The 22,806-nt window shown below is 38.8% G+C and overlaps 1 protein-coding gene across 3 annotated transcripts; it reads left to right on the plus strand.

The window, feature by feature from the left end:
* The first annotated feature begins 1,415 nt into the window (after positions 1-1,415).
* Positions 1,416-20,530, plus strand: CHEK1 (checkpoint kinase 1). Of its 3 annotated transcripts, none has more exons than XM_006057674.4 (13): positions 1,416-2,708; positions 3,457-3,541; positions 5,265-5,488; positions 6,575-6,639; positions 6,734-6,803; positions 7,764-7,952; positions 8,366-8,470; positions 10,595-10,690; positions 13,227-13,335; positions 13,527-13,704; positions 14,280-14,411; positions 17,913-18,014; positions 19,659-20,530. In XM_006057674.4, the coding sequence occupies exons 1-13, from the start codon at positions 2,279-2,281 to the stop codon at positions 19,752-19,754; spliced, it is 1,881 nt and encodes a 626-aa protein (XP_006057736.1). In that variant the 5' UTR covers positions 1,416-2,278; the 3' UTR covers positions 19,755-20,530. The 3 variants fall into 3 exon arrangements, with proteins under 3 accessions (XP_006057736.1, XP_006057738.1, XP_025142151.1); XM_006057676.4 differs by lacking the exon at positions 1,416-2,708 and adding an exon at positions 2,792-3,260; XM_025286366.3 differs by lacking the exons at positions 1,416-2,708; positions 3,457-3,541 and adding an exon at positions 5,146-5,164.
* Positions 20,531-22,806: the final 2,276 nt, after the last annotated feature.

Consider the following 22,806-nt stretch of genomic DNA (forward strand, 5'->3'; position numbering starts at 1 on the left):
TCTTGATTCCAGCTTATGTTTCATCCAGCCTGGAATTTTGCATGATGTATGCTGCATAAAAGTTAAATAAGCAGGGTGACAATATACAGCCTTGATGTACTCCTTTTCCAATTTGGAACCAGTCTGTTGTTCCATGTCCAGTTCTAACTGTTGCTTCCTGATCTGCATACAGATTGCTCAGGAGGCAGGTCAGGTGGTGTGGTACTCCCATCTCTCGAAGAATTTTCCACAGTTTGTTGCGATACACACAGTCAAAGGCTTTGGCGTAGACAATAAAGCAGAAGCAGATGTTTTTCTGGAACTCGGTTGCTTTTTCGATGATCCAACAAATGTTGGCAATTTGATCTCTGGTTCCTCTGCCTTTTCTAAATTCATCTTGAACATTTGGAAGTTCACGGTTCATGTACTGTTGAAGCCTGGCTTGGAGAACTTTGAGCATTTCTTTGCTAGCATGTGAGATGAGTGCAGTTGTGCAGTAGTTTGAACATTCTTTGGCATTGCCTTTCTTTGGGATTGGAAAATAACCTGCAGTGTATAAACTTAATCCTTTTGTTTTCAGTTAGGTACCCAAGACTTAACTGGGCCTGATCCTCTGCAGTTTAGATAACCATGTATTTTCCCTCTCAAGTCTAGGACCTACTTTACAGAGGGGCAGTTCCTTCCTTACAGAGAAAAGGGAGGAGACCAGGGATCTGTTTGCTTCATTAATAGTCCTTCACCATCTTTTAGCCCCACCTTTGCGTCATTTACCACCAGGGATTCCCTGGTGGCTCAGAGGATAAAGTGTCTACCTGCAATGCTGGAGACCCAGGTTTGATCTCTGGATTGGAAAGATCCCCTGGAGAAGAAAATGGCACCCACTCCAGTATTCTTGTCTAGAAAATTCCATGGATGGAGGAGCCTGGTGGGCTACAGTCCATGGGGTCACCAAGAGTCGGACAAGACTGAACAACTTCACTTTTGCCTCATTCAGTTACATGTATGTGTGTGCTCAGTTGTGGAGTGGATTGCCACTTCCTACTCCAGGGGATTTTCCCAACCCAGGGATTGAACCTGTGTTTTGTGTCTCCTGCACTGGCAGGTGGATTCTTTAAGTAGCGCCACCTGCAAAACCCCATTCAATTACATGTTGTCATATAACTAATTGAACTTGAGCCTTTAGGCAATTCTAAGATGGAATTCATCTTTCATCCATATTAAAATTTTGTTTTTTTCATCTATATTTGTAGGTTATTGCCTTTAAAAAGTCTACTTTAAAATAGTAAACTTTATTCCATTCTGAAACCTTACTAAAATAGTAAATTTTAATAGTAAATATTAAACTAAATTAATGGAATATTTTAATATTTACTATTAAAATTTAGTATTTTAGTAAGGTTTCAGAAAGGAACAGAGCTTTTTGTATGTATTCTCCCATATGCTATCTTTAGCTGATATGCTGCCTGAAATGTGTATACCTCATTTTTTTTCAGGGTAAGATACCTTTACTGTATCCAGACACAAAAAACTGCAGGCCTTCGCTTCATATTTACTTGCAACAGGCCGTGCAGAAACTAGAGAAAATGGAGTAAACAACCTGGAAAACTTACATGAAACCTCAAGCGTGGTTGAATTTCGAAGTGTTCTGACTTGTTTTTTGTCCCTGACTTTAAATCCAGTGTGTGCATTTTTGTACACTTATTTTACCCGTATCACAATCAAGAGCTAATTATGTTAAATGTATGTGGCCCAGTTTTAAGAACTGGAGAATTTGATGAAGATGACCTTACTTGTGCCTTGAGTTCCTAGTCTTTACTGTCGAGAGGGAGTATCTATTTCAGTTTTTCCACATTGTTTTGTTCTCTAGCCAATCTCTTTCCCAGAATTTACTTTCCCACCTAAACTGGTTATTATGCTTTTAAACTATGCATTGTAAAAACGCAGCGTTTTTGCTTATACAAAACGCTGTTTTGCCTGTTTCTTATAAAGACAGTGGGTAGAACTAAGCTGTGCAGTTGCACTTCCTTCAAAAAGGTTGAGTTGGAGGTATTGTTTTGGTACCTGTTCGGACAAGACAGGGCAAAATTGGTTTTCTTGACATTATCTCAAGCCACAAAAAAATAGCTTTCTTCACCCGGATGCCTTCCCACCCCATTGCTGTGTGGCCAGTGTTTGATGCTTCTCGCTCACATCACAAAGTTCCTTTCATTCTAAACAGGATCAATTCTCAACAGCTGTTCCCAGCTTCTAGGCTCCAGTTTTACCTAGGCCGAGCTTTAAAGTCACTGAAGCAGCTCTTATGGCGTGTGCTCCTGGTTACCCTGCCAGGCCACGGGGCGAGGTGCTCGGGGGTTCGGTGGCGGGCAGCGAGCCCCGCGGGGCCGCTGTCCCCGGGAGCGCGAGGCCGGACGGCGGAGTCACAGGCCGAGTCCCACTTCGCGTTTGGGCCCGGAGGTCACTCGCAACCGATTCAGTCTGCAGTTCCAAAACCTCTTCCGCCAGGATCTCGTCCCGATTCCAAAGTAACCCTGGTCCTGCCGGTCTCCGCCGGCACGGAGGACCAACGCTGGCCCCAGGCGCTGCCAATCTGCAGATCCGCCGGGCCGGGAACGCGCACCTCTCTGCTTTACGGCAAGGGAGCGCGCGTTTGCGACAATGTGACGCCAGCAAGTTTTGGCGGGAAAAGCCCTGCATTTGGATTCCTGTGGTGGCGGGCAAAGGACGGCCTGGTGAGGAAGGGCGGCCGGTAGAGTGGGAAGGGCGCCTGGAGCTGGAGTTCGGGGACTACATGATTTAGGAGGGGCACGGTGACAGAACGTTCTCGGTTCCGATCCCAAAGGATCGGAGAGGCTCCCTCGGAGGGGTGGTTTCGGAGGGTGGAGGAGTATGGTGGCGGGGGTCCCCGTTGTACAGGGACTGGAGAGAAGCCGCCTCTGCTGGCTGGGAGCCCTTGGGGCCCGGCGGTTCGCGTGCCACCCAGCCCTTCCTTCCGCTTCTTGGGGCAGTTTTGGCCCCGCCCCGGGCTCCTCCTGGCCTTGGGGGACGGGGTAGGGGTGGGAATTGGGAGTGAGCGGGTGGGGAGGAGTGGCTGCGGTCCCCGCGGTTATTTCCTCCTCCACTAGCCCTCACCCCCTTACTCTAACCCGAGACTTCACTTCTCACCCCCTTCACCAGTCCCCACCGTACAGCACTGGTCGCCAGCTCCTCGGCGCTGCTAGTACATTTCCTCTGCCGCCTGGAAAGATGGGTTTCAGCTTTGGGTTTGCGTGGCAGTGGGCCTTGTGAGTTATCAACCAAATGCCGCAGTTTAGGATACTTGCTCATGCTTTAAAAGACTTGGATAAAATACGGATGATGTGAAACCAGGAGCTGTGATTTATCTTGAGGGAATCACGGCAAGAGGCGGAGCTCAGAGGCTTTAGAAATGATTGAGGCTAGTCCTCACCAACCGTCTTTTCTGGGTTCCTGCTCTTACAGCCGCGGGACTGAGTGGAGTCATGGCAGTGCCCTTTGTGGAAGACTGGGACTTGGTGCAAACCCTGGGAGAAGGTGCCTATGGAGAGTGAGTCTGAGTCCGTTTTTACCCGCCTTCACACTTGCTTTAGTTTTCTGTCTCCTTTGAGTACATAGTCATTGTTCTGGAATTGTTTATTTTAACACTGTGGCGCCCAAAAGAACAGATCTTTGCATGCAAATTCCAAAACTTTGGGAAACTGAAGCTACACAGTCTTTTGTAAGGGTTAACTGTTTTTTCTTCTTTTTTTGGGGGGTGGGGTGCAAAACAGCAAAGCTAAGCATTTTTCCCCTAAAATTTAGAGATTTCTGAAGTCGGTTTCTCCTCCCATATATTCTTTCCTGGGATTTAAACATAGTGGTTAAATGAGCAAATGAACAGACTCTGGAGCCACATTACTGGCCTTTGTTTTGTGAAGCTTTGGCAAGCTTTTTCTTTTTTGGCGGTGCCATCCTGCTTGCAGGGAGGCGGACCAGAGATTGAACCTGTGCCCCAAGCAGTAGAAACATGGGGTGGGGTCTTAACCAGGGGACCACCAAGGAAGTCCCTAGGTGAGCTTCCTAATATCCTTGTGTGCCTGTTTCTTCAGCTGTAAAATGGCAATAATAGTACATATCGTGTAGGTACTTAGAACATTTACCATAGACATATATACTATCAAATTAATAAATGTTAGGTAATGTTATTAAAATTAAATGACTAGAGCAAGAATGAAATCTTGACATTTGGGACAACATGGACCTGGAGGGTATTATGCCAAGTTTAAATAAGTCAGACAGAGAAAGACAAATACTGTATGGTTTCACTTACTAGGTGAAACAAAACAAATAAACAAAAGTAACAAAAGAGAAACAGAGTTAAAACAAACAGGTAGTTGCCAGAGGGGAGGGTGGTGGGAGGGGGAGAGAAATACTTGTACAAACTTACAATTGCAAAATAACTCTCCAGTATGAAATGTACAATTGGAGAGTATAGTCAGTAATTATGTAATATCTTTGTATGGTAGCATATCCTAACGACATACAGTGGTCATCATTTTGAAATGTCTAGAAATATCAAATCACTATTTTGTAACAGGAACTAACACAGCATTGTAAGTCAATTACACTTCAAAAACAAACAGACTTATAGAAAAAGAGATGAGATTTGTGGTTATCAGAGCAGGGTGTGGGGGGAGGGGGATTTGGGTGAAGATGGTCAAAAGCTACAAACTTGCAGTTATAAGATAAGTAAGTTCTAGAGATGTAATATACAACATTATTAATATTATTAACACTGCTATAAGTTATACATTAAATTTAAAATAGTAAATAATAAGAGTTCTCATCACAAGCGAAGTTATTTTTTCTATTTTTTAAATTTTTTATCTGTAAAAGGATTGTCACTAAATTTATCGTGATAATCATTTCAGTGCTTTATGGCAATTATATCTCAGTAAAACTGGAAGAGAAATTAAATGAATAGAGCATCTATATGTGTGATGTGGCCTAGAATTGCTGTTATTCCATTTTTAATTTATCAAGTGTTTATATATTACTTCTGGTTGTACAACATAATGACTTCTTTGGAGCATTAGCTATTATACTTCACATTTCAGAAAGGAGTATTATCTGTTGAGGACATGGCAGAAACCATTCCCATGGTTTCTTCCAGGTGGCGAAAGTAATAAAGGTAAAATAGTTTTGGATGAGTTATGTTTAATCTTTTGAAGTTTTAAAAGAATTACAGTTCAAATGTCTGGAATTTTATATTTCTTCCTTTTTCTTTTTAGAGTTCAACTTGCTGTGAATAGAAGAACTGAAGAAGCAGTTGCAGTGAAGATTGTGGATATGAAACGTGCCATAGACTGTCCAGAAAATATTAAGAAAGAGATCTGTATCAATAAAATGTTAAATCATGAGAATGTAGTGAAATTTTACGGTCACAGAAGAGAAGGCAATATCCAGTATCTATTTTTGGAGTACTGCAGTGGGGGAGAACTTTTTGATAGAATAGGTATGGAAAAAATTTCAGATAATTCTTCTGCTAAATAAGTTTTTAAATTTGTCTTTTAATTTTGGGGCTTCTGTTTGTTCACTGTCCATTCAGAATTGCTTATGCAATAGTGAAACTGGAGTAAATTTTTTTGTTTTTACAACTTATGTCAACACTGAATGCATATGTAGAATCATCAAAGAAAATTTTCCCCAAGTTGTATAAGTGATTTTGGTTGGCATTTCTGTTTTGTAGAGTTTACGAATGATAAGCTGTGGTTTCTTGGTGCGTGAAGTATCATAAGTGCAATGTATTGTATGCCTATGCAGTTGTTTTCTTTGTAGATATTCTAGTCTCATGAAATTGTTGCATTCATTTACAGATCTGAAATAAGAGTTTGTTAAATAAGTGAAATAATTGAGAATTTTATAGGATTTATATATATATATTAAGTACTGTTTTTGCTACTTAAGATTAAAAGTCTTGATATTAAAGAATACCGAGAAGTACATAAAATATATTCTGTGGACCTAAATTTATTATTTAGATGTATTAATAGTTAAAAAGTGATCATTAGAATCTTCAAAAAAATGTATCTCAGAAAAGAATTGAGTATAAAAGAAATCAATTCACAGACATGCATGGCTTTGTGGTGTGAGAAATTATATGAAATTTAAATTTGTTGTTAAATATTTAGGAAATCAGATTTGCTTAGGCTTCCGCTTTGACATTTACATTTCAGGAGTAGAAAAAATATTGGCATAGCATTTAGAAGAAATTAGGGGTGAATTTGAAGTATATAAAGTAAATCATAAGTAGTAAAAGTCGGGGCTTTCAAGGTATATCTTGCATTCTTGATTTGGGTTATATTTTGTTATTCTCTAATTTTCCTGTGATGTTAACTTATTTTTGCCACTTAACAGCTGGGGAAATGTGAATTGTTAGCAATATATGTATTAGTGGACTCCAGAATCATTTCACTGTAAGCATTAGATTCTCTTTGCAAAAGTACGATCATAGATGTTTAACTTTAGAATTAGGAAACCATGTGGTTGATGCCTGACTATATTTACCTGATAAACTAACTTTCACAATTAATTCTTATAGAGCCAGACATAGGCATGCCTGAACAAGATGCTCAGAGGTTCTTCCATCAACTTATGGCAGGGGTGGTAGGTACAGTGGTCTCTTTTCCTTTTATTTAAAATTTGTCTTAGTGAAATAAGTTACTCAGTTCTGATATGGTTCCCTCTGCTTCTCTTTTAGGTTTATCTGCATGGTATTGGAATAACTCACAGGGATATTAAGCCCGAAAATCTCCTATTGGATGAAAGGGGTAAGTTTAGCATTTTGTCACTGCTACCAAAATCATTTTAATACAGCCTTACAAAGGCAGGATCAAGGCTTTTGCATTACTCAAATTTCAGGGCAGCTTCTTAATTTGCCACTCAGTTACGGTAAATATTCAGTAAGTATAGTTAAGGTGAAAGTTCTGCCTACAGTTTGTGTGTCTTAAAGGTGGCAAGTTAGAGAGGAAATTTGCTCTTCTTATTTGTTTTTTGTACAGAGTTCCTCCTCCTTTTATAAACATAGCCACCTTGATGAGAAGCTCTGGAGGTTTGTGGATCTTGAGTTTCTATGTGTCTTTATATGCTTCCTTCCAGCCAGCTGGGTTTTTACATCTCTGAGAACGTTGTGCCTAGAGTATTATTGATACCTCCTGCCTCTGCACAGCCGGGTGAGGACATGGCTCTGCTCTCAGTGTCTAAGTGCTCTTTTCCAGAAGACTCTTTTGACTCCAGGATCTTCCTCTAACCTGGTCCATGCTGTTTGTATATTGACAGTATTTGTCTTAAGTTAATAGAAGCCATGAGGCCTTTTTCTAGTTTTAGTTATATGATGATGTCTTTTATTTCTTATTTATTACAATTTATTTTTGATCACTTTAAGGTAGAGAAGTTCCACAAATCTAAAATAACACCAGCAGTTTTCCAGTAAACCTTGACTCCTTTAAGTATCAGTGTGTGTGCTCAGTTGCTCAGTCGGGTCTGACTCTTTGTGACTCCATGGGCTGTAGCCTGCTAGGCTGTTCTGTCCATGGGATTCTCCAGGCGAGAACACAGGAGTGGGTTGCCATTTCCTCCTCCAGGGATCTTCCCTACTCAGGGAATGAACCCGAGTCTTGTGCATTGCCAGGTGTATTCTTTTGCCATTGCGCCACCTGGGAAGCCCCTTTAAGCATACCTATTTACAAAACATTCTCATTCGGTGCCATCCTTTTTTTCCTTTGGCTTAGATAACCTCAAAATCTCTGACTTTGGCTTGGCAACCGTGTTTCGGCATAATAATCGGGAGCGTTTGTTGAACAAGATGTGTGGTACTTTACCATATGTTGCTCCAGAACTTCTAAAGAGAAAAGAATTTCATGCAGAGCCAGTCGATATTTGGTCCTGTGGAATAGTACTTACTGCAATGTTGGCTGGAGGTAAGAGCTGTTTAATCATGATAAAATTCCTGTCCTTTGGAAGGCCATGTTTCCTGTACCAAAATAAATGAAATAAATCAAGGAGATCCATATTTATGTAATAGTATTTTAATATTAACCTATTTATAACTAAGTTGGAACTTTTAATCCCAAAGATTTAAAAAAATGATTTATGTGTAGCTATTAAATGAAATATCACAGTAGCTCTCTCTTAAAATTATGTGAATACTTTTGGAAATAGTAAGACGGCAGTGAATTATCTATCTTAGAAGTATCTTTAAAATTTCTTAAACCATATTTAATTAATTTGAAGAAAACTTTTAATGGATTTGTGTCACCGATTATTTTCCCTTAAAATCGTTACTGTAAAATGATTTGAACATTCAGAAAACCGAGTCCTATTTCCTTTTTAGAATTGCCATGGGACCAGCCTAGTGATAGTTGTCAGGAATATTGTGATTGGAAAGAAAAGAAAACATACCTCAACCCTTGGAAAAAAATTGATTCTGCTCCTCTAGGTAACTGGGTTATCTTGATATAAAGTACTGATTTCCTGCAAAATGAAGTCTAGTGCTGTTTGAATTTTTTTTTCTTACGTATATTTTTCTTTTTAACTTTTAATTCATTACATAAATAATACATAATCTTTGTAGATAAAGTAGAAAAATAATAAATAAAATATTAAAAATCCAATCCTATAATTCTAGTACTCAGAAATAGCTTCCTTTATTATTTTGATATCTGCTTCTGTGTTTTGTAGTAGAAAATATGTAAGTATATATGTTTGTTATATATGTATATTATTTATAAGTATATTTGTTTTCACAAAAAAAATGACATCACACTATACATGTTATTTTGTAAACTTTGTGTGAGTGTGTGTGTTAATGCTAAGTGAACACTTTTTCATGACTATACTTGTAAGTATTCATCCCTGTTTTTAAAAGCTGTGATGGTAAATTCAGCTATATGGACATGCCTTACTACACTTCTCCGGTTCATCTTTTTAGAGATTCAGAATTTTTTCTAATTTTTCACTGTTGTTAAAGAGATATGATCATCCATATACCTTAATCTTTGTACATACGTCTCAGTTATTTAAAGTGAAACACCAGAAGTGGGATTGCAGGGTCAAAGATGTATATACACAGTCTTTAATTATTATGGTTTACTTTGCCAAATTATTTTCCAGAAAGTTTGTACCATTTCATCACAGTCTACCTAGTTTACATTTAAGCTATTTTTTGGCTACACCTTGAGGCACACGGGTCTTTGTTTTCCCACCAGTGAATGAACCTGTACCCTTGTAGTGTAATCAGTGAGTCTTAACCACTGGACCACTAGGGAGGCCCCTTACACATTTTTCTTTTTGACTAATCTAATAGGCCTACCTATAAGAAATATATTCTAACTTTAAAATTTTTATTTTAAATTTAGTATCAATGAAGTTGTACATCCATTTTGGATTTATTAGCTTTTTTGTCTATTTTTGTGGACTTGTCTATTTTGCTCATTTTTGGCAGGAAGTTTTCCTTTTATTCTATGTGACGTTTTTAAGAAAATATTAGTGTCATTATATCATTGCATTTGTTACAAGTATTTTTGACAGTTTGTCATGTATTTTTACTCTGTTATGCTATTTGAACATACAGAAGTTTTATATTTTATGTATTTAAATCTAGTATCTTGTCCTTTTTGATTTCTGACTATATTGTCATGTTTGGAAAGGTCTTTTCTACCCTCTGCTGCTGCTGCTAAGTCGCTTCAGTCGTGTCCGACTCTGCGACCCCATAGACAGCAGCCCACTAGGCTCCTCTGTCCCTGGGATTCTCCAGGCAAGAATGCTGGAGTGGGTTGCCATTTCCTTCTCCAATGCATGAAAGAGAAAAGTGAAAGTTAAGTCGCTCAGTTGTGCCCGACTCTTAGCGACCCCATGGACTGCAGCCTACCAGGCTCCTCCGCCCATGGGATTTTCCAGGCAAGAGTACTGGAGTGGGGTGCCATTGCCTTCTCTGCTTTTCTACCCTCAACAGTATAAAAAAATTACCTGTGTTTTCATGGCTTTCTTCGTTTTGTTTTGTTTTCTATTTAAATCTTTGGTCCATTAGAAGATTCTTTGGTGTTGGGAGGTGTATGAATTCTTTATCAATAAAATTAAGGTCTTAGGATGATTGTTGCTTTTATTACTGTCTCTTAAAAAGTTATTGGAAAGTAAATTTTCATTATAAAATTGTGTGAATGAGAACTTAATATGACATGTTAGAACAATGAAGTTTGGTATTGAAAATGGATGAGGTTTTTTTTTTAATCTTTGTGTAAATAGGGGTTTTCAGGGTTTTTATTTATTTTTTATTATCTTTGTGTAAATATCATCAAGTGGAGGGAAACATTTCCACCTGGCTCTTGTTCTATTTGCAAACAACTGAGAGTCTGATCTGGGAAGAATATTCAAAGATATAGATAGTAGCAAGGAATAATTGCATGACATTCAAGCAAAAATTTAGTGGCTTTGTTTTCTCTTCCCCAGAAGTAATATTTGGACATAAGGAGAGCAATAGAGAATGTGTGTTTTACACTACAAGCTATAGGCTTTTCTAATCTGCATGACTCTTGTAAATGTTGTCTTAATATTTTGTTTTCAGCTCTGCTACATAAAATCTTAGTTGAGAACCCATCAGTAAGGATTACCATCTCAGACATTAAGAAAGACAGATGGTACAACAAACCACTCAAGAAAGGTAATATGCTTAAAATACAAATTTTTTTTTTAAGTGTTTTTTTTTTTGTTTTTTTTTTTTTGTGAAAGAAAAGGTACTTGTAAAGTCAGCATAAGGCAACAACACAAGATAGCTGTGGTCTCTGTCCTCATGGAGATGATAGCCTCTGGTACAAAAAACAGAAATATAAAAAAATAATTTTTAGTTCATTAATAATTATAAAGTAGAAAATCAGGGTACTGTAGCTAAGAATTTGACCAAGTCTTTTTTTTTTTTTACCTTTTTATTTTGTATTGGAGTATAGCTGATTAACACTGTGGTGATAGTTTCAGGTGGACAGTGAAGGGGTTCAGCCATACATATACACATATCCATTCTCCCCCAAACTCCCCTCCCATCCAGGCTGCCACGTAACACTGAGCAGAGTTCTCTGAGCTATACAGTAGTTGACCTAATCTTAAGTGACAGAGAACGCTTACCTTGCTGAGGAAATAACATTAAATCTAAGATTTGAAGATTAAAGGGGAGCTAGCCAGATGAGTAGCAGCAAGACGAGTGGCAGATTCCAAACACGGAAGCAGCATCAGGGATGACCTGGTGGTTAGAAAGTAGTGCATTTGAGGAGCTTGGAAAAGGCATGTGTGGCATGGACCATGTCTGGCTTGTTCAGCATTGCATCGCCAGTGCTTAGTACAGTGTGTAGTCCACTGTAGGCATTTCATAAATGTTCATGGAGTGAATAAGTGAGTAGAGAAGGAGGGGAGGGAGAGAGATTTGAGATGAGGTGGTAGATAGGAACCAAGCCATGGAGGACCTTATAACCCATGCTAAGAATCTTGGGCTTTAACTGAAGGCCATGGGAAAACCTTCTGGGAGATTTTAAGCAAGAAAATGACATGCTTATATATTTGGTTTTAAAAGATCTTTCTAGAATTACAGATTCTTTACCATTGAGCCACCAGATCCAATTGGGAGGAAAACGCTAAAAGTCTAAGAGAGAGGGAAGAAAAAAGCAGCAAGGTCCTTGAGGAGAAAGGAGGGTATGGGCTCCTTTTCAAGTGGAGAAATGAATATTTGATGGGAGGATGGAAGGGAAGAGAGGACAGGTAGGAATGCAAGTAAGTTAGATTTGGTAGTGGCAAATCGAGGGAGCTTCCAATGACTGAAATGGGAGATGTATGTAAGTAATGAGGTACTGGAGGGTGTCTTGGTAATTTGACAGGAGTACAGAAGTTTTGAAAGAATCATTATGGGGAAAGGAAGAGGAAACTGATTAGAGAAATGTAGCATAGCCTGTTAGGGGTGAGGATCCAGTGGAGGGGAGTAGCCTTGAATTTACAGTGGCATCCTGTTCTCTATAATGATTATTTTCCATAAAGCTTTTCCAAGGGAGTGATAGCTTATGGTGAACTATCTCGGATTAGTGATCTTCAAAGAAGATTTAACTTTGGGACCAGGGACCAGCCTTGGTCACTCAAGAGCTGTTGTATAGCAGAGTTTTATTAAAGTGAGAAGGGACTGAGAAAGCTTCTGACATAGACATCAGAAAGGGGACAAAATGCCCCCCCGCCCCCACCAGCTAGTCTTATCAAGGCCTTATCAGACCCACTCCCACAACATACATTTAAATTAATAAGATTAGAACGAACAGTAGAAAAATCTTACCACCCACCCCCATAATACACATTTTAAGATGACAGGATTAGTCAGAAGGTTCTTATTGAGGAGAAACATGTCATTGAGCAAGATACATTGTTACATTGACTGCTACTGCTAAGTTGCTTCAGTTGTGTCCAACTCTGTACGACCCCACAGACGGCAGCCCACCAGGCTCCCCTGTCCCTGGGATTCTCCAGGCAACACTGGAATGGGTTGCCATTTCCTTCTCCAATGCATGAAAGTGAAAAGTGAAAGTGAAGTCGGTCAGTCCTGTCTGACTCTCAGCGACCCCATGGACTGCAGCCTACCAGGCTCCTCCATCCATGGGATTTTCCAGGCAAGAGTACTGGAGTGGGGTGCCATTGCCTTCTTAGTTATATTGACTAAGACAAAGCAATGTAGAAAGGTTTGACCTTTTCTCCTTGAGAGCCCCAGACCCCTTTCTCCTCCTTGGAAACCTTGGACTTCTTATCAACCTACCTAGGAATTGACTCTCTCACAAGCAAAGAAGGTTGAGTAGGGCAGATTCATAACATTCATTGTCATTATCACAAATTATTTTTTATTTTAAAAGGTTTTGATCCTGTTGCTGGGTCTCTCAGTCTTCATAGAACAGTGTTCTGTTACCAAAAATGGTACCATTAAAATGACTGCCTTAACATTGACACCATGCACTTGGGACATACTTACAGGCCAAGATTTATGAAATGTGTAGTTTGCACAATTTGACAAGTGAGTCCGAGTCAGAAGTTCCTAACCGCATTTCTCATAAAATTATGTAGGAAAAGCCACTTTCTATTGTATAAGTATTTTGTGTTTAAGAAATGAATTTAGATATGGTTTTGCTTCTTCAAGTTGCCAACTGGGAAAGCATTTGTATTTATGTTCTCTTTTTTAGGGGCAAAGAGGCCCCGGGCTACTTCTAGTGGTGTATCAGAGTCTCCTGGTGGATTCTCTAAGCATATTCAATCCAACTTGGACTTCTCTCCAGTAAACTGTGCTTCTAGGTAAGGTCAGTTAATAATAAAAGATCAAGTAGTTATTGGATATAATAGTTCCCATGAAAAATAATCCTTGCACATAATGTTTTCTGAAGATGAATACAATTTTTTTCAGTATGAGAATGATAATGCCATATAAGAAAGGCCTAAAGAACTTTATTTAAAGCTATATTTTTCTCCATATCATAATGCCTCAGTGAAGAAAGTGTGAAGTACTCCAGTTCTCAGCCAGAACCACGGACAGGCCTTTCGTTATGGGACACCAGCCCTTCATACATTGACAAACTGGTACAAGGGATCAGCTTTTCCCAGCCCACTTGTCCTGATCACATGCTTCTGAATAGTCAATTGCTCGGCACTCCAGGATCCTCGCAGGTAAGGGAATTTAGTTCCTCAAATAAATAATGGCAACTCTTTTTTATTGTCTTAAAGTCTTTTTTTTGTCAATCTAAGAAATACAGTATTAACACTTGATACAGATTTTTTTTTTTGACATGGAGGAGAGAATTAGGGGAGACTTTTTTTTCTAATGTTTATTTATTTGGCTGCACCGGGTTTTAGTTGTGGTACACAAGATCTTCAATCTTCATTGCAGGATGTGGGATCTAGTTCCCTGACCTGGGATCAAACCTGGGCCCACTGCATTGAGAGCGCAGAGTCTTAGCCACTGGACCACCAGAGAAATCCTGAGACTCAAGACTTTTTTTCCTCTTTTTTTAGCTACATCATGGCATGCGGTTCTGAGTTCCTTAACCAGGGATTGAACCCTGGCCCCCGGCACTGGAAGCAGAGTCCTGACCACTGGGCTGCCAGGGAATTCCCTAGGGGAGACACTTAAGTATAAGAATCTGAAGTCAGAAAAAAGAATTTTCAGGCCAAATAGCTATAGTATGATTACTTTTGGTGGTAAATCTGATCATTTATTCAGCTTTCCTCTATTTGACTTGTAGAACCCCTGGCAGCGCTTAGTCAAAAGAATGACACGATTTTTTACCAAATTGGATGCAGACAAATCTTATCAATGCCTGAAAGAAACTTGTGAGAAATTGGGCTATCAGTGGAAGAAAAGTTGTATGAATCAGGTATGTTTCATTGATTTTTGTTAGATCTTTTCCTGAAGAAAAATTTAAAATATTTGAGTAAAAAAAAGAGCTATCATTCTATGGTTGATTCATGTTGATATTTGGTAGAAATCAGTGCAATACTGTAAAGCAATTATCCTTCAATTAAAAATAAATTTTAAAGTGCTATCATTTTATTTATATATTAAAAATATAAAGTAATTAGTTTAATTTGAAAAAGAAACCATTGAAATTTAAGTACAATGTTTTTTCCTTAAGAACTAGTATTTCTTAAAAGAAGACGTCTCTAAGGTTATTACACATACTAAGAGATTCAAGTCTTATTTTCTTTAAAACTATGCATTATACTTAAATTGTAACAGCAATGAGCTTCCTTCTGTGAAAGATGGATCCATTAACAATTCCATGCTTCCTGCATCTTCCCTGCTCCCAATTGCCGATTTTTGTTGTTTACATTGTTATAGCATATTTATAATACTGACATTCTGATCTGTCTTTAGGCTTTTCAAAAGTCTTAATATTGTGGAAAACGAAGAGAAAGGAATATTTTGTATTAAAGGAGACTAAAGAGGCTTGATAAATAATGTAATGCATGATCTTTCACTAGATCATGGATTTAAAGAAAAAGAAAGCTATGCTGCTGCTAAGTCACTTCAGTCGTGTTCGACTCTGTACGACCCCATAGACGGCAGCCCACCAGGCTCCCCTGTGCCTGGGATTCTCCAGGCAAAAACACTGGAGTGGGTTGCCATTTCCTTCTCCAAAAGAAAGCTATAAATGACGTTATTAGAACAATTGGGAAAATTTGAACATGAGTTTTATGTAAGATAATGTTTTTGTATCCGTGTCAGATTTCTTTGGTGTGATCATAATACTGTGGTTTGTAAGAGAATGTCTGCAGGAGACACATGGTAAAGTGTGTGTAACTTATAACTTAGTTTAAAAACTAAAAAAAAAAAAGACAATCACGTAAAAAAGAAGTAAACATGCTTATCTAGGTTTATAAGGCCAATAAACATTTGTGGTTATTTATTGTAGGATTCTTTCAGTTTTTCTGTAGATTTGTAAACTTTCAAAATTAAAAGTTCGGGGAAAATGTTACTGTGAGGAAACCTGAAGCCAGCCTGATTATCTTCTCACTTATATAGATATCTTACTTTTTTTTTCTAATTTAGGTAGATTTACTAAGATAAAGCTCATATGATATAAAAATCACTAACCATTTTAAAGTGTACAATTTAGTGGTTTCAAGTATGTCGCAGGATTGTGGAGTTATCACCATTTAAATCTAGAACTTCCCAGTGCCCCCCAAATAAACTCTGTACCGATTAGCAGTCATTCTTCGTTCCTTCCTCCCTGTCAATCACTAATATACTTTCTGTGGATTACCTATTTCTGGGCATTTCATATAAATGGAATCATATAGTATATCACCCTTTGTGTTTGTCTTCTTTTACTTAACATAGTATTTTCAAGGTTAATTCATGTTGTAGCATTTATCAGTACTTTATTCCTTTTAAAGGGTGAATGATAGCCCGTTATGTGAATAGACTGTTTTGTGTAACCATTTATTTACTGATGGACATTTGGGATGATGTATCTACTTTTTGGCTGTTAAGAATAATGCTGCTGTGAGCATTCAGGTTTCTGTATGAACACAGGTATTTTAGTTTGCAAGGGCCATCATAACAAAATACCACAGACTAGGAGGTATTTATTTGGTTATTTACAAAAATTTATTTTCCTGCAGTTCTAGACACTGAAGTCCAAGACCAAGGTTCTGGCAGGGCAGGTTTCCTCTGGAACCTTGGCTTTTACGTGGCCACCCTCTTGCTGTCCCCTCCTATGCTTTGTCCTCTCTGTGCACACATCCCCCATATCTGTCACTTTCTGTATCCTGATTTCCTTTTCTAATGAAGACAGCAGTCAGATTGGATTAGGGCCCTCTGAATGATCTCCTTTGAACTTAGTCACCTCTAAATTAAAAGACACTTGCTCCTTGGAAGAAAAGCAATGACAAACCTAGACAGCATATTAAAAAGCAGAGACATTATTTTGCCAACAAAGGTCTGTATAGTCAAAGCTATGGTTTTTCCAGTAGTCATGTACAAATGTGAGAGCTGGACCATAAAGAAGGCTAAGCACCAAAGAATTGATGCCTTTGAACTGTGGTGGTGCACAAGGTTCTTGAGAGTCCCTTGGACTGCAAGGAGGTCAAACCAGTTAATCCTAAAGGAAATCAACCCTGAATATTCATTGGAAGGACTGATGCTGAAGCTGAAGCTGCAATACTTTGGTCACTTGATGCAAAGCCAACTTATTGGTAAAGACCCTGATGCTGTGAAAGATTGAAGGCAGGAGAAGGGGACTACAGAGGATGCGATGGTTGGATGGCATCACCAGCTCAATGGACATGAATTTGAGCAAGCTCTGGGAGATGGTGAAGGACAGGGAAGCCTGGTGTGCTATAGTCCCTGGGGTCACAAAGAGTTGGACACGACTGAACAACTGAACAACAACAACAACAACTACCTCATTAAAGGTTTTATCTCCAGAATAGTCACATTCCGAGGCATTGGGAATTAGGGCTTCAGCATCTGAATTTGAGGGGACACAGTGTCAGTCCAGAAGATGTTTTCAATTTCTTTGGTATATACCTGTGATCAGAATTGCTGGGCATACAATAACTCTTGTGTTTATCTGTTGAGGAACTGCCAAATGATTTTTCAAAGCAGCAGCACCATTTTACATTCCTACCAGCCATGTATGAGGGTTCCAATTTCTCTTCATCCTCGTCAACACTTGCTATTGTCTCTTTTTAATGAAAGCCCTCCCTGTGTGAGATGAGAATTATTAAAAATGTTTTTGTACTTTGGGCTGGGCTTAGCTAGACAAATCTGCTGATCTTGGGCTTATCCATCCAGCTGAAGTTGATGGCTTTTCTGTGCCTGGTGGTCCAAGGCAGCCTCATCCACTTTTGGGATCTTGGTGCTGCCTGTTGGCTGGGCCTTTCTTTCCGTATCAGTCTTCTAACCTGTGCTTCTAAAACACTGAACATGGAAGTTGAAAGACCTCTTAGAACCTTCGCCATCTTCTGATCACCGTTGTAGCTTTTTACCCCAAAACCTAGCCTCTCTTTTTCTTTCCCCTGTTTTAATAATCTTGTTTTCCCTCTCATTCTGGTTTCATTCTCTTCAATTGTTTCTTCTTTTAGTTGTATTTTGATAAAACACTAAATTTCTTCTGTTGCTAACCATTCACATAGACTCAGTCCCCAGTGATGCACTGCATTCTGTTTACACGTCGGCCTGGGTGGTCACACACGTACCCGTCGGGAGAGGACAAGTCCTGGAAGGAATGGGATGTTCGGCAGCACTGCTCCTACTGTAGAAGCTTTTCTCAAATTTGCATCCCAGTAATATCACTGAACTGAGATTATAGCTTTTATTTAGAGTATTTTCTATCCACATATATGCTTTAACCTTATTTTTATTGTCTTAGGTTACTGTATCAACAACTGATAGAAGAAACAATAAGCTGATTTTCAAAGTGAATCTGGTAGAAATGGATGAGAAGATCTTAGTTGACTTCCGGCTTTCTAAGGTATATAGATTAGCACATTTTTTAAGAGAGAAAACTTTGTTTTGTTATTTTTGAAGAAGTATTACATGTTCATTTTAGAAATTTTAAAAACACAAAGTGTAAAGAAGAAAGTAAGAATTGAGTTTAATTTTATCTTCCATAGAAAACAAATTTATTTTTGATATTGTATTAGGGTAACCTTACTATTCGGAGAAGGCAATGGCAACCCACTCCAGTACTCTTGCCTGGAAAATCCCATGGATGGAAGAGCCTGGTGGGCTGCAGTCCATGGTGTCGCTAAGAGTCAGGCACGACTGAGCAACTTCACTTTCACTTTCATGCATTGGAGAAGGAAATGGCAACCCACTCCAGTGTTCTTGCCTGGAGAATCCCAGGGACAGAGGAGCCTAGTGGGCTCCCGTCTCTGGGGTCGCACAGAGTTGGACACGACTGAAGCGACTTAGCAGCAGCAGCAACCTATTACTTGTAATACATGCTATATGGAAATACTCATGTGGAGATTTTTACTGGCATTATATTTTAGATATATGTTAACTTTTTTTTTTTTAGTTAATATTATGAACATTTGTTTTTGTCATTATCTAGTCTTCTAAAACAGTTTTTCAAATAACATTCTTTATTATAAAAGTTTTTGTTTTTTGTGTAATCTGTAAATAACAGAATAAAAATAGTCATAGATTATTTTTAGCTTTAATTACCTTTGGCATTTTGTAGCATTTTAAGCTTTTCCTTATTGAATTTGTGTATAGTATTTTTCATGAAAATTGTGATTTGTCAAAATGTTTGCACATTATAGTTAATGAACCTTTATCTGTTCCAAACTACTTTGTGATTCATACTCATATACAGAGTTTTACTCACATTTCTGATTCTTTCTGTAGAAATTAGTGGTTCTGAGGTTATAGTTTTAAAGCCCTTGATACATAAGATTGTACATGGCTCTGAACGAGGCTGGAAGAGTTGGTCACTTTCTTTATATTGGCAGCTTGCTGCAATACTATTGTCCAGATGCTTGATATGGAATTAAATTAAGATACTAGAGTAGTGAAATCCTTCTCATAACTGAATCACTGGCTTTGTTGCCACAGTGTTTTGGCAAGACTTAAGTGTAGTTGTGTAGCTTATTTTTAGTTTATAAACTTCCAGTACCTATGAAAAACAGTGACCTAGGTCCAGAGCTATCAACAGTTGAAACAAACAAGATGCCATTGGTTTCTGCTCTCTGGGCCCAGTGAAATGGGCCCAAAGTCAAGTCAGAATTATTTATGTAGCCATTTCTTCTTCGTGGGCTTCCCTTGTAGCTCAGCTAGTAAAGAATCTGCCTGCAATACGGGAGACCTGGGTTCAGTCCCTGGGTTGGGAAGATCCCTTGCAGAACTGAACAGCTACCCACTCCAGTATTCTTGCCTAGATAATTCCATGGACTGTATAGTCCATGGGGTCACAAACAATCGGATACAACTGAGCGACTCTCACTTTCACTTTTCTTCTACGAAGGTGTTTTGTTTTTGTAAGAGGACCTGAAGATGAGGATAGCTGGACATATCTATGGATGTTTGTCTCTATGTACCACTAAAGAAAGTTTGATTTTATGGCATAGTCTTTTTTTTTTAACATGAGTTTTGGATATTATTCCTAATATAGGGTGATGGATTGGAATTCAAGAGACACTTCCTGAAGATCAAGGGGAAGCTGAGTGATGTTGTGAGCAGCCAGAAGGTTTGGCTTCCTGTCACATGATAGATCCACTGGTTCTGGGATTCCTGGTAAATATAGTGCTGCTATGTGGACATTATTCTTCCTAGAGAAGATTATCTCTTCTGCAAACTGCAAACAATAATCCCTGAAGAGTTGTCTTCCCTCTAGCGAAACATTTTCCAATTCTTTTGTATATTCTTCATACAAATAATAATCTATATCCTAACTGTAAGTGAAACTTTGGGGAAAGGGTAGATAGAATTCATTTAGATATTCCTTCATTTGCATTTAGCGTCTGAATTGAGACCCGCCTGGTGGAAACCATGCTCTGGGGTTACATGAGTTTATCAGCTTTTATACCAATATAATGAAAAATGTTACTCTTGTCCCATTCTACCAAAACATTTGGTTCCATCCAAAAAGTACATATTTCCTGCACATTGACTTAATCACATGGATAAATTAAAAAAACAAAAACAAAACCACCTTGTTATTTGTGGGACAGTAAATTTATCAGTCTGTGAATTGAAGCCAGCTTCAAAATGTATACCCCAAGATTTGTACTTAAAAGGGCCTGACCAGGTACATAAAGCTGTTTTTGAAGAATAATTAAAATTGCAAGTAGGTATGTTTTTTTCTGGTATAGTTAATATGTATGATTGGTCTTTCAAATAGAAGTTGAGCATAAACTCTAGTGCTTAACTACTTTTACTTGGAATTACTGTTGCACATTTTAAATATTTTTCTATATTATTTTCTACTTTCACAGCCATATTTTAATTCTTTATTACATAAATAAATTCTATTTTGAAAATGAATAGCTAACTCTGTAAACTCAATGGTGACTAAACTTCTAGATGGTGAGGAATGAAAGAGGTTGGAGATGTAAGAAAGTAATGGAAATTGATCTGATTCCTGGCTTTTTTCCCCTGTTAATTTTAGTAAGATTTTGTTCTTTCAGTGAAATTTATATTAACATTTGAATGTGTTAGATTGGGTCCCAGTATTCCCGTTTCTTGGTGATTTATAAATATTAGCCAGTTATTCTAGTCTGAAGCCAAGAACATGAAACTTTTTATCATATATTGTATATCTTGGTAAATGGTATTATTGTGGTATAGCTATTGTTTTTCCAGTAGTCATGTACAGATGTGAGAGCTGGACCATGAGGAAGACTGAGCACCGAAGAATTGATGCCTTCGAGCTGTGGTGTTAGAGGAGACTCTTGAGAGTCCCTTGGACTGCAAGGAGATCCAACCAGTCAATCCTGAATATTCCATTGGAGGACTGATGCTGAAGCTGAAACTCCCAATACGTTGGCCACCTGATGCAAAGAGCTGACTCATTTGAAAAGACCCTGATGCTGGGAAAGATAGAAGGCAAGAGGAGAAGGGGACAACAGAGGATGAGATGACTGGATGGCATCACTGATTGAATGGACATGAGTTTGCGCAAACTCTGGGAGATTGTGAAGGATAGGGAGGCCTGGTGTGCTGCAGCCATGGGGTCAAAGAGTCAGACATGAGCGACTGAGCAACAACGACAACCCACAGGAGGAATAAATTTAAACCTACAGGCAACTTCTAAGAATTAAGCCAGTACATTCTCAAATAAGAAATTTTGTTCTTGAGAATTGTCAGCCAGGGAATTCTCTGGTGGTCCAGTGGTTCAGACTCCAAGCTTCCACTGCAGGGAGCGAGGATTTGATCCCTGGTTGGGGAGCTAAGTTCCCACATGCCACACAGCATGGCCAAAAGAATAAAAGAAGAGAGAAAATTGTCAGCCAATCATTGGTAACTCTCATAAACAAAGTTGTCCCTGGCTTTGACCTCTCCCCTGAACTCCAGACTTTTACAGCCATGGTGTACCTGACATTTCCCCTTGACTAATAGTCATCTCCTGACCAAATACAACTTTTGATCCCTGTCCTCCAACCTACTCCTCCCTAGTTCCCCCCACCTCAATAAGTGCCACATTTAGTCCCCTAGTTTCTTAAGCCAAAACTCTAGAAATCATCCTTGATATGGTTTTTATACTCTGAATTCGGTTCAGCAGCTCCTATTTAATTCAGCAAATATGTACAAAATAGGGCTTCCCAGGTGACGCTACTGTTAAAGAACCTGCCTCCCAATGCAGGAGACATAAGAGACTCAAGTTCAATCCCTAGGTTGGGAACATCCCCTGGAGGAGGAGGAGGGCATATGGCAACCCACTCCAGTATACTTGCCTGGAAAATCCCATGGATAGAGGAGTCTGGTGGGCTGCAGTCCATAGGGTCACAGAGTCAGACACAACTGAGCCACTGAACAACAACAACATGTGTATTTCCATTCTGTGACTTATTTCACACTTCATATAAGATTGTAGTTTTAATGTAGTTCAACTAAGACTTGCCTCTGTCTAGCAGTTTTTGTTTCCTACTTAAACACTCATTCCCTACTTCAAAATCATGAAGATTTTCTTTTATGTTATCTTCCAAAAGCTTTATAGTTTTGGCTTTCACCTTTAGATCTATGGTTTACCCGAAAATGATTTTTGTGTATAATAGGAGGTCAGGTAGCATTTTTTTCCCCGTATGGCTATCTGTTTTAGCTCTGGTGAAAAGATTATCCTTTCCCCATGGGTCTTCATTGATATCTATCCAGTGTTCAGATTTCCACTTCTTACTTTTTACAGTTTTTTGAATCAGGATTGAAATAAAGTCCATACTAGAAATTGACTGATGTCTAAGTTGCTTTTGGTTGCAAGTTCCCCCTTTGTTCTCCCTCTGTCTGATTTTTTTTTCTCCTTGTCATTTATTGGTAGAAGAACCCAGCTGGTTGACTGTCTAACTCTTAGTCTGAATTTGCATCAATGTGGTTCAGTTTCTACATGTTTCAACTGCCCGTTGTGTTTTCTGTAAATAGAGACATTTGGGCTTCTCTGGTGGCTCAGATGGTAAAAAATCTGCCTGCAGTGAACAAGACCCAGATTTGATCCTGGGTCAGGAAGATCCCCTGGAGAAGGGAATCTTCTCCCTTCCCCAAGAATACCCACTTCTTGCTTGGAGATTTCCACGGATAGGAGCCTGGCAGGCTACAGGCCATGGGATCAG

The sequence above is a fragment of the Bubalus bubalis genome, chromosome 5 (assembly GCF_019923935.1).
Source record: "Bubalus bubalis isolate 160015118507 breed Murrah chromosome 5, NDDB_SH_1, whole genome shotgun sequence".
Taxonomy (NCBI): domain Eukaryota; kingdom Metazoa; phylum Chordata; class Mammalia; order Artiodactyla; family Bovidae; genus Bubalus; species Bubalus bubalis.